General features: G+C 39.0%; 1 protein-coding gene across 2 annotated transcripts in view; it reads left to right on the plus strand.

Moving 5' to 3' along the window:
- The window catches only part of LOC131242477 (uncharacterized), a 55,219-nt gene that overhangs the window by 5,586 nt on the left and 37,396 nt on the right, over window positions 1–12,237 (plus strand). For both annotated transcript variants that reach the window (XM_058241147.1, XM_058241157.1), the window contains 4 exons: window positions 9,256–9,382; window positions 9,486–9,730; window positions 9,819–10,022; window positions 10,125–10,217. In XM_058241147.1, the coding sequence (XP_058097130.1) occupies window positions 9,256–9,382; window positions 9,486–9,730; window positions 9,819–10,022; window positions 10,125–10,217 (669 nt within the window). The remainder of the gene's footprint in view (window positions 1–9,255; window positions 9,383–9,485; window positions 9,731–9,818; window positions 10,023–10,124; window positions 10,218–12,237) is intronic.

The following is a 12,237-nucleotide window of genomic DNA, read 5'->3' on the forward strand; positions in this document are numbered from 1 at the left end:
CCTCCTCCCCCTAAAAAACCCTAACTGTTTCTCTCGTCTTCTCCTCCCCTAACGCGACGGTAAGCTCTCTCTCTCTCTCTCTCTCTCTCTCTCTCTCTCTCTCTCTCTCTCTCTCTCTCTCAATCATCTCATTTCACTCTTTGAATCGCAACAAAGAAATTTCAAAGCCCTAGCACTTTCTCTCTCTTGCTCTCTCACCGGACTTCAAAGGTGAGTGATTTCTCCTTGTCTTTTCTCCGGACGCCAATTTCCAGTCGAAAATCTCAACTTCCTTTGAAGAAATGAGATCTTTCTGACGTGATTTTGAAATTTCTCGCCTCATTTGCTGCATTTCTTGCCTTTTTCCTCTCGTTTCTGCATGTTAATTAGAGGTTTAGGGTTTTGTTTATGTTTTGCGAATCATCTTTGATTCTCAATCGAAGATCTCTATTCTCAGTGAAGAAATGGGATCATGCTCGCGATTTTGAAATTTCTCTCCTCATTTGCTGCATTTGCTGTGTTTTTGCTCTCGTTTCAGCCTTTAGGGTTTTGTTTATGTTCTTAGAATCTTCTTTGATCCTTGATCAAAGATCTCAACTTTTTGTACTGTATTTTCATTTTTCTAGTATGATTATAGAATCTCTCTCTCTCTCTCTCTCTCTCTCTCTCTCTCTCTCTCTCTCTCTCTCTCTCCCCTTCCCAATTTTCTGCCCTTAGATGATTGATTGAGGGTTTCTTTTGTATTGTTGCTTTATTTGTTTGTAATTGCTTGAAATTTCTGGAAATCTTTAGTTTCGTTTGTCTTTGTGTAGTCTATACACTTTTTTGTTTTCCTATTTGCATTGTGTGGTAGTTCTCCAAAAGTTTGGTGTTTGTGTATTTTTTAAAACAAAGTTATATTCTTTTTCTTGCAATTTGAGTTTTCTTACATCGGAGTGATTTGAGTTTTCTTACATCGGTTGATGCATTTCCTACATTTATTATTGTGTCTCTGCGTCCTGATGTGAGATTCGGGGTTTGGTTCTACTTTTCATCTTATTTCTATTTAATCGCTTGGAATCCTTGCAAATCTTTTGTTTTCTTTGGGTTTTTGTTAATCGGGTCTATTTCTATCGTTTGTTTGACTTTTTCAAAAATTTGATGCATTAGGGTTTTGAACCACTGAAATTTGATCTTTCTGTTGTGTTTTTATAATTTACGACTCATGTTGCTTCATTCCTTGCATTTCTTGTACATTTTATATTTGTGTTTGATTGATGATTCCTCTTTTTAGTTGGAACTCTGTTTCTTATTAGTATTGTTTTTTTTTTGGTTTCATATGATATAACTACAATTGGGATTGGATTTTTTTAAATACAATCTTTTTGTCATCACTTTCAACTTTCTTGTGTGTCATTTGCTGCCTCTCTCTCATTTCCTTTTGCTGATGATTTTTGCTTGAGTAGTTTTGTTTCATGTTACTTTATTTGTCTGCAATTGCTTATTTGAAATCTTTGGTTTGCTTATTTGAAATCTTTGGTTATCTTTTGTTTTCAAAATTGTTTTCCATTTTTTGGTCACCTTTTGTCCTTTTGGGGTAGATGAGATTCAAATATCCAAAATTTGATCATTTTGTTTTGTGTTTGGAATGTTTTGTCCTGCTTGGCCATTTGGAGTGAGGTACAATGATGAAACATGCACGCCAGACTAGTGCATGCATATGTAGCATCATGCTAACCAAGAGTGCATATGGTGATTTGTTTTTTTATCTTCCTTTTCTTGGAACTAGTATGGAGTGAATTTACCATATCCTCATCTCATTTGATGCACATGATTGGACACGTGGCAGAATGATCCATAATCTGGCCTCTATTTATGTGGTGGGTCCCACCTTGGTTGGACCACTATCTGTAAAAGTTATGGATTGGGTATCATAAGGCCTTTTCTTCGTTGACCAATAGAATTGTTCTTTCTAGAATCCATTTATAGGTGGCTCATTTGATGGTTTTCTAAAAGACTGCTCAACCGGTTGTTCCTACCAGGGTGGGACTCTTGCATGGTCCAACGAGTGTGACTCGGCACCATGATGCACCCATATTGGAGTACACCTGGTCTATGGGTTCCCATCATAGAGGGTTGTGTCCAAACTATCTCGGAAGAATAACGCAAGCAAGAGAAGAAAGGTAAATAAGCAACCAAAGAAATGAAATCTCACTATATATATATATATATATATATATATAGGGAAAAGGTACTACGCGCTCGACCTCACGATAAGCTCCCGTGAGGTCGAGCTGTGTGGGCCCCACCGTGATGCGTGTCGACCATCAATACCGTGCATTTGATGGGTCCCCTCTAAATTATGGGATATCCCAAAAATCAGCTGTATACGGAACTCAGGTGGGCCATACCATCTAAAATCATGTGAAGACACCGTTAAAACATATAAAAGCACTTGGTGGGGCCCACCTGAGTTTTGAATGTTGCTGAAACTTGGTCTGAACCCTCATCCAAGTGGGACACACAAAGGATGAGCTGGATTTGAAACCACGTCACGGTGGGTCCAAAAAATGATTATGAATGTTTTAATGGTGCACGGCCCCTCCCCACTTCTGTATGTGGTGTGGCCCACACAAGTCACAGATTGACTTGATTTTTGAGACCAAGGCCCACGATGGAATGGTGCATCTGACTGATGGGGTAGATGTTCGAAACGCATCACGGTGGGGCCCACACAACTCGACCTCATGGGACGGACTCGTGAGGTCGAGCGCATAGTGCGCATAGTACCTTTTCCCATATATATATTTGTTTGTTTGTTTATATATTTATTTATAGGCACATACACATGAGGAGGTCAGAGTCCAACCAGTTGGACTACAAAGTACGGTCCACCCAACAACTAAATTTCAACCTGTTAAGTGCATGTGAGATCCAAACTTTTTAATGAGTTAGCCCCACCCCAAGGATTGCCTAGTGCAGAAATCAGCCCTATCTACTCATTAGATGGGTCAGGCCATAAATGCAATGTGCCGCCATTAATATAGCAAAATAAAAAGTGTGGTCCTATCAATGAGTTGATATAGTTGATATGACAAAATTTTGCACGAGTCCTTATTAGGGGGTTAACCCATTGGATTGGTTCGATGTTGTGTGCACATGAATGGTTGGAAGTCATCTATTAGGCGGAGTGCATAGTACCTTTTCCACACACATGAACACATAATTTGGTGGCACTACAAGAAATAGGGAAATTACTAGCGCATTTTTACCGGTGGCCAACATACACTGCCGGTGTAGGTATTAATTACCCGTGCTTTTGTATGACCACCTCTAATGTACAAGATACCGCCCCTAAATGTCTTTACCGACGGACTTCTACTAGCGGTAGGTAATAACCGCCAGAGAAGAAAAAGTAAAACCGACGTTCCCAAACCCTCGTTCCCTTTTCCTCTCCTAAAACCGACGGTCTCTTTCTCTCTCTCTATACTCATTCCCAACAAGAAACCCCATCTACACCTCCATCAACCGATTCCTTCCCCCCTTGCAACCCACGCCCCCCAAATCTTCTCCATCTCTTCTTCAAGACTTTCAGCCACTGGCTCTCATTCTTTATTCTTCATTCTCTCTAAGACTCTTGATCCTTGGCTGGTTCACCATAAAATGGGTTGTAACATGTGCACATGCACACAAACAAGAGGAATGTTTGAAATCCAGTATGTGCTTGCTTGCCTTCTTTTTATGCTAACATTGCGACATGCTACGCTCGGACTTCTATCTCGGGGCAGCCCTACACTCTGCTTTCCGACTTTTTGTCTGTCCAGCTAAACCCCCCCCCCCCCCCCCCCAGTTGTATCCGGGCAGTGCCCCCCTATTCACATCCGATGGAGGTGGACCAAAGCAGTGATGATGAATCTGGTATTTCTTCCTCCTCGAGCCAGAGCCCATCTGAGGATGATGAGGGTTGCTCGGTGGTTGTTTAGGGCACACAACATGCTAACTACTCACCATTGTCTCTTTTTCGTAATCTTCTTCCTAGAAATTTGTCAAACTATAATTCCGTTGTATTTCCACTAACTTGTTGGAGAACTTGTTGGAGTGGCCGAGGAACACAATGATTGATAAAAGTTGGATTCATCTATTAAGGTACCTCAATTAGTAACTTTTTCTTTCCAATTGTTGTAACCCAATGTCTAAGATGCATTGTTTTAACATGTCCTCCAATTTCATTGGATGATGTAAGGTGAGCAACACATACTTGAATGGAGCTACGAAATTCCTTTATTTTGAAATTCCAAATGCAATTAATAGGGGGAGGATCCTATGCCCATGTAGGAACTGTAACAACTGCTTCCGTGTGTCTCGACAACAAGCATACAATCATATCGTAAGTGATGGATTTAATACAAATTACATCCATTGACATTTCCATGGGGAAGCTATGTATTCTTCTATGCATGCTACTACAAATATTGTAGATGATAATTTGGATCCACATGATGATATGCACGGATTGTTACACGATGTGTTCAGTTTTTGGGACTCGGCTGGTGAAGAGGGTGATGCAACATATAAACCTACACATGGGGCTTAATACTGAAGCACAACAAAATTTCAAATTGGTAGAAGATGCTGATAAAGAATTGTACCCAGGCTGCAAGAAGTTCACTAAGCTCTCTTTCATTGTTCGACTATATCACATAAAGTGCCTTGATGGATGGAGCGACAAATCATTCACTATGTTGCTTGAATTGCTGAAGGAGGCACACCCGAGAGTGAAATGTTACCAAAGTCTTTTTATGAAACCAATATGATCATTTGAGACTTGGGCCTCAAATATAATAAAATTCATGCCTGTCCCAACGATTGTATGTTGTATTGGAAGGAGGTTGCCTACGAGCAATCATGTGCTATATGTTGTGTTTTTAGATGGAAAACGGCTAAACATCAGTCAGATAATGATGCAACTTCTTCATCTAGAAGAGGTCGGAAAATTCCGAATAAGAAATTGCATCATTTTCCATTGAAACCAAGGCTTTAGAGGTTGTTCATGTCATAAAAAATTTCATTTATAAGATGGCATGATGCAGGGTGCACCAAGATGGAATGCTAAGGCATCTTGCTAACTCCCCAACCTGGAAAACTTTTGACTACGACTACCCGACCTTTGTTTGGACAGTCGCAATGTTAGACTTGGGTTAACAGTAGACGATTTCAATTTATTCAGGACAATGAGTATCACACACAGCACATGTCCTGTTGTTAGAGCTGTACATGAACCGAGTTAGCTCGGTTAACTTGCTCGACTTGACTTGACTCGAAAAAGCTTGATTCGACTCGGGTCGAAACTGAGTTCGAGCCAAGTCGAGCTGATTTTTGGAGCTCGAAAAAATTTCGAGCCGAGTTTGAGCTTGTCCTAGCTTGAATCGACTTAGATCGAACCAATTCGATTACTCGGTTATTTTGATATTGATGTTACTCACCAAGTGTTTGATGAAATGACTTAATGAAGTGTTGATCGGTGACGAGGAAGGTATGGATATGAAACAATTACCCTTGTATCTTGATTTTGATGTTACCTACTAAGTATTTGATGAAATACTTGTAAATCGCTGCTGCTGTTTTATATACTGTGAGAAATTGAATGCGCACTTCATGTGTTTGAGAAATTGCCGCACAGGCTCGATCTTGGCTAGAACTGGCCTCAGCTGCTGGCCGAACCGAGCTGAGCTGGCCAGTCAAGCTCAAGGACCGAGCCGAGCCAAGTTCGAGCTGGGGTCAGCTAGTGACTGAGCCGAGTTGAGCTGTGCCAAGCTTGACTCGGTTCGACTCGTGTGCAATTCTACCTGTTGTTCTGATACCATATAACTTGCCACCATGGATGTGCATGAAGCAACATTATCTCATGTTGTCATTACTTATTCTTGGCCCCCTGGACCCAGTAATGACATCGACGTGTATTTACAACTTTTGATGGATGAGTTAAAGGAATTGTGAGAGGTTAGCACAAACACTTATGATGCTTCAAGCAACAAGCAATGAGATATTTCGAATGCGTGTGTCATTGTTGTGGACTATCAATGACTTTCCTGCATATGCGAACTTGTCTAGATGGAGCATTAAAGGATGCCTCGCTTGTCCTTGCTGCAATAATGATACTAAAACATGATCGAAAGTTTTGTTATATGGACTGTTGTCGATTCTTGGAACCTGATCATATGTTTAGAATTGATAGTGGATCTTTTGATGGTACGAAAGAATTTGACGATGTGCCAACTTTGCTATCTGGGTTTGATGTGTTGGCTTAGTTGCAGGGAATTAATGTCACATTTGGGAAGAAGACTCGTGGCAATCTTGGGCACAAAAGAAGACGGGAGGACAATGCGGGAGAGTGATATAATTGGAAGAAGTAGAGTATCCTCTTTGATTTGCAATATTGAGAGCATAATCATTGCGTCACAATCTGGCTATGCATCATATTGAAAAGAATGTGTGTGACAATGTGCTTGGGACACTATTGAATATCGGAGGAAAAAAGGACAATATTAAGGTATGTCTTAACATGCAAGATATGGGTATAAGACAAACACTGCACCCATACCAACTTACATTGAATAAAACACATTTGCACCCTATAGGCTTCACTATGTCATCGAGGGAGAAAGATAATTTTTGTGAAGTCTTGAAGCAGGTGAAAGTTTCAGATGGTTATGCATCAAATATTTCGTGATATGTGCATCTCAAAAAGTGCAAAATTTTAGGGCTCAAGAGGCATGACTATCATGTTATGATGCAACAAATACCTCCGTTAACTATATGAACAACATTGCGTAAGTGTGTGAGCTTAGTTTTGCTTGAATTAAGTAGTTTCTTTTGTGAATTATGTTTCAAAGTTGGCAAAGTAAAAGACTTCGACCGACTGGAATATCGAATTGCGCTAACACTTTGTCATCTAGAAAAGATTTTTTCGCTAGCTATTTTTGATATTTTGGTGCATTTTTCCATTCATTTGGTGGGCAAGGGAAAAATAGCTAGATTAGTATAATACCGTTGGATGTACCCCATTGACAGGTGCATGTTTATATTTATAAATTAGTTTGTATTGTCATGTTATACCAATCACGTTAATTGACCATGTGTGTCTATACTTCTAAATATTGCTGACCATACGTATCTGCTTACATTAAAATCATATGTGCGTAATAAAAGTCGGCTCGATGATTCAATTGTAGAAGGGTACCTGGTGGAAGAATGCTTAACATTCTGCTTAAGGTACTTGCATGGTGCAGAGACAAGGTTCAATCGATCAATACATAATGACAATTATGGTAACACTGTTATAGAAGAACAATCCTTTATGTTCCTACGAATAGGTCACGCATTAGGGAAGTCCGAGGATTGTGTACTAGATAAAGTTACAGGGGTGTCTTACTGAAACCAATTCATATGCAAAGAACACATAAATGTTGTTAAGCAAAAGAATTGTACCGTACAACTAAGGAAAATAGAACGCATTCAAAATGATGCATTTCATAAATGGTTTAGTAATTGTGTATGTATTTGATACGATAAGTTGACCGACATGTGCATGTTCATTTTCATTGTTTAGACATGTGCTTTTGAATTAACATTTTTCGTATCCGAATAGGTTGAACAGTTGCGTCAGGCAAGGAATGAGTAGGTCTCAGAAGACCTTAAATGGCTAGCTTGGGGTCCTAATATGGCAAGATGATATAACGGGTTTATCATGAACGACTTCAGGTTTCACACCAAAGACCAAGAGAAGAAAAGAAAAACTCAACATAGTGGAGTTGTCTTATGACTATAAAGATATCAAGCTTTGCGAGTGCCAGTAATAGAAACCCTATTGCAGGAGATGTAACTTACTATGGTGTCTTGATAGACACATTGAAATGAAATATTGTGGTCATCGGAAGGTTGCATTGTTTAGGTGTGATTGGATTGATGTTTTTATCTTAGGGCATGTGTCAAGAAAGGATGAATTGGGGTTGATGCTCATGAATTTGAAATGGTTATGCCATACTGGTCAACAATTGTTTGATGAACTATTTGTGTTCGCATCTTAAGCCGAGCATGTGTTCTGTGTGCACGACCTCGTTGACAAGGATTGACATGTTGTGGTGAGGACAAAACCTAGGGACTTGTTTAATATGCGTGAGGAAGAGTCTACAAGCGATGTTGATACATACTCAGGGAGCTCGCCGTGTGATGATCAAAATTTGGAGGACATGATATTCACTGGTAATGACACTGTTAATTGGGAAAGGACAAATGTCGATGGAACAACAATTGTCACACCTTTACCACTCACCCAAATGATGGTAAAGGACTAAACAAATGACACGAAGTTTTCTGATCTTGACGGGGATGCCATTATGTCAAATAATTGATTTCTTATATACCATATTGTCCCGATGTATGAAAAAGAAAGCTTTTACTCAATATGTGAAAGAATAGCTATTGTAAGCTTTATCCATTGCACTTTGATTTGAAAAGTTCACCATATTGTCCTGATGTAGCTTTATGCATGAACTCTTATGGCGGATGTGAAGTCATTCATCATATTCTGGTTCAATCTCATTCAAGCCATAAATAGTTGAATCGGCAAAAGGTTGGAGACATGGATACAACACAATGCACTTTGATTTGAAAACTTCAGCACAAAAAATTCAGATACACATGTATATTTCAGTTTTTTCATTGCATGTGTGGCCTTTCATATGGTAGACTTGATGTTTGACCTTTCAAATTTGGACCACTCATTATTTTGTTTTAGCCATCCATTTGATAGGCAATATATGGATGTTTAAATTTTCTTGATATGATGATTTTGGAGATATGTTCCATTGATAATGGGATCCACAATTTGTACGACCTGCATATTTCAACAAACAATTGCCCACAAATCAAAGATTAAGTTTTCTTAAACAATATGATTTTAGGACTTTGACTAAAATACAATGAGTTCTACAATCTAATTAGTTTCATTGAGTTATTGTATGCCACTTGTACAATTTTTAAGTGTTCGAGTATCTAGCTTCATACTTTGTCAGATGATTAAATAACCCACCCTTTTATTTCTTAAAAAAACTTTGATACTCTAGCAGAGTGTGACGGATGGTACACATGTACTTAGAAGTTATTTGCAAATTGCATATGGGGCTCCAATTTGCTCAAATTAAATTGTTCATTTTATGGACCTCCATTTAGATATATTATGAACTAAAAATGAGGAATAATTGATTATCATATTGTCATATTGTTGGACATATATAGGCGTTAGACATGAGGAGCACTAGAAGCATGACTCGACGACTAAGAGGCACTATGACTGGCAGCACCAGCCAGCCTCAGCCTCAGGATCCGCCCCAGCCAGTTGGTTCCATAGAGGAGGCTCCTAGTGGTATGCTATGCAGCCTTTATAATAATATCTTTGAAAATTTCTTTTTATGTTAAGGAACTGTATGGGTTTGCATATTATTGCTGTGTTTTTTATTTTCAAACAGATTCACCGTCCACGAAAAAAAAGACTCGAGGCCCCACACGATGCTTTGTAGTTTGGAATATGCCTGAAGGACAACGCATTCCTATTGCCACCAACACTCTAGGGCAACCTGTTGGTGACAATGTCAGCAAGCTTACAAACTTCTTAGGGACCATAGCACGTAATGGGGAATTCGCACCCCTAACATTTTCTGATTGGAGGGAAGTACCGGTTGAGAGGAAAGATTTTATGTGGGGGCTTGTCATGGTAATGGTGACAATGTGTTTTTTTTTTTTTTGTTTTTTGTTTTTTGTTTTTTCATTATGTGATTGTTTACTTTCAACATGTGATGCAGTCCAAGTTTGACATGGACAGGAACATTAAGTCTTGGGTGCTGAGGTCGATTGGTACAAAGTGGAGGGACTGGAAGTGTGAGTTGAAGAAACGCCACTACTTGCCTCATGAGACTGATGACGAGAGGCTCGCAGACCTTGATGAGCGGGTCCAATCGGATCAATGGAAGGCCCTCATCGAGTTTTGGAACTCTGAAGAAGGGAAGGTGTGTGTGATGAGTAGTTATTGAATGCTTCATGTTTTAGAATTACACAACCATCTTTTGTTGATATTTTTTAATTTACTCTTTCGGTGTGCCACATTATAGGCCCGCAATAAGAAGAATATGGAGAATAGGAGAAAACAGAAAATCGGTCATGCCGCAGGCTCGAAGAGCTTCGCGCGGATACGCGAGGAAGAGGTAAATTTTATTAATCACTAGATCAACCATGTTAATCGATTTTTGATATATAAGTAGATAATGACATGTTACGATGCATTAAATTGTTCTTGTTTACATAATGATAGAGGGTGAAGAGGGCTGGTGGGGAGGATCCAACCCGGGAAGAGATGTTCATATTGACCCATACACGCAAGGATGGGACGCCTGTGGATGAAGCCTCATCGGTAGCAATGGTATGTTCATGTATTTACTTGTTATGTTTTATCCTTTTTTGAATTTTTCTCTCATATACAACTAGTTGTGATTAGCCTATTACTTTATCATTGTACAATCTAAACCCGTGTTATTTTTATTGCAGTTTTTATTGAAGTTACAACTCAATGAACGAATATCTCAGCAGCCTGAGGCCTCACATAGCAGCACTGCGAGGAATGATGTATTCTCCCAAGTCATGGGAGAAGATCGACATGGCCGCGTCCGCACTTATGGGTTAGGTCCCTCTCCTTCTAATTTGTGGGGCATAACACGCAACCCTAGCAAGTTCCGAAGGATGGCCTCCGCTGCTGAGATGAGAGACAAACAATATGAGGGATTGCAAGCTGAAATATTATCCCTAAAAGAAACCGTGTCTGAAATGTCATCCTTAAAAGATACTGTGACGACACTGTTGTCCGCCTTGACAAATCCAAACATTAACCTAGCCACGGTATTAGGTGTATTAGCTAATCCCACTAATCCCAACCTGAACCAACCGTCTCCATCATTAAGTCCCTTGGTTCCAACCCCCCAGGTAATTATATTATATACGTGTATATATTTACGTATGTACTATGTCCTAAAATTATTTATACTTTAGTTGGTATATGTTGATTAACATTGATTTATCCATTGCAGAGACCCTTGGCGAAGAAGGGGAAGAATACGACTTATACTAGTGCCGGGGTAAATACCCATACCAATTGAATAGTTCTTTTATTATATTTTGAGATTATTGCGTGCTTAATTATATGTGGTATATATTTTGTAAGCTGGAATCTAGCTATAGACGAGCGTTTATTTGATACAATGCATTCTATTAAATAGTGAATTTTATTTGTAGGATGTGACCGAAGTTCTCCTTATGAGTGTCGCGAGGTCCGGGGTTACTGTGGCTAAAGGAGCTGTTTTGAGTAAGGATCCACTCACAAAAGTAGGGAGGTTAGAACTTGGAATTGATTATTGGGAAGTATCTGTTCAGGTGGCAATGGTACCTCAAGAGGCTTTGATAAGACCCCATGGACAATATAAAACAATTGCGGATGCAGTTGGAATAAGTATTGCTTGGCCCGCTAGTTTATGTATGGTAGGATTTTTTTCCCCTTTTGCATATACAGTAAAACTTCTTGTATGAGATTTTGCACAACTAATTAATTTCTTTTTGTTGTCTTGTTTTGCAGGTTGTAGGTAGAGATGGATGAAGGCTAAATGTAGGGAACTTCTTTTTTTTTTTTTTCTTTCTTCAAGTATTTAAAACTATTTTCAACTTGTGTAATTCTCATCTACCAATCTTCATGTCTGTTGAATTTTGTTCTCTTGGTGCCAATTTGTTGCTTTTTAGATCTGGATTTAGTCAATTATTATGTTACGAGGTTTTGCTTTTGATTTTGTCTGCTTGAATAATCTGAAATGCCAAACGTGAACAGTTCCTTTTATTATGCTCGAAGATGAAGGTAAACATCTATTTCTACTTTATTTCTTCTTCATAGTTCAGATGGTAAATGAAAAAAATGTGGGATTGAAGATGAAGGTAAACATCTATTTCTACATTATTCCCACTTTTCTATTTCTGTGAAAAGTTCCTTGAGCAGTTTGTGTTTTGTTTGCTGGCACTATTACATTTTTGCCTATGTCGATGTTCCGGGTTACCAGATATTGAAGAACCTAAACATTATCAGCACTGGGGTGATTTTAAAGAATAAGTAAGGCCTTTCTCCCTTTTATGTGAAAAGCCTTTATGTTTTTGAAGCCTCAAGTTGTGTATCCTATAAGCCTCTCTCTC

This window comes from Magnolia sinica, chromosome 1 (assembly GCF_029962835.1).
Source record: "Magnolia sinica isolate HGM2019 chromosome 1, MsV1, whole genome shotgun sequence".
NCBI classification, from domain to species: Eukaryota; Viridiplantae; Streptophyta; class Magnoliopsida; order Magnoliales; family Magnoliaceae; genus Magnolia; species Magnolia sinica.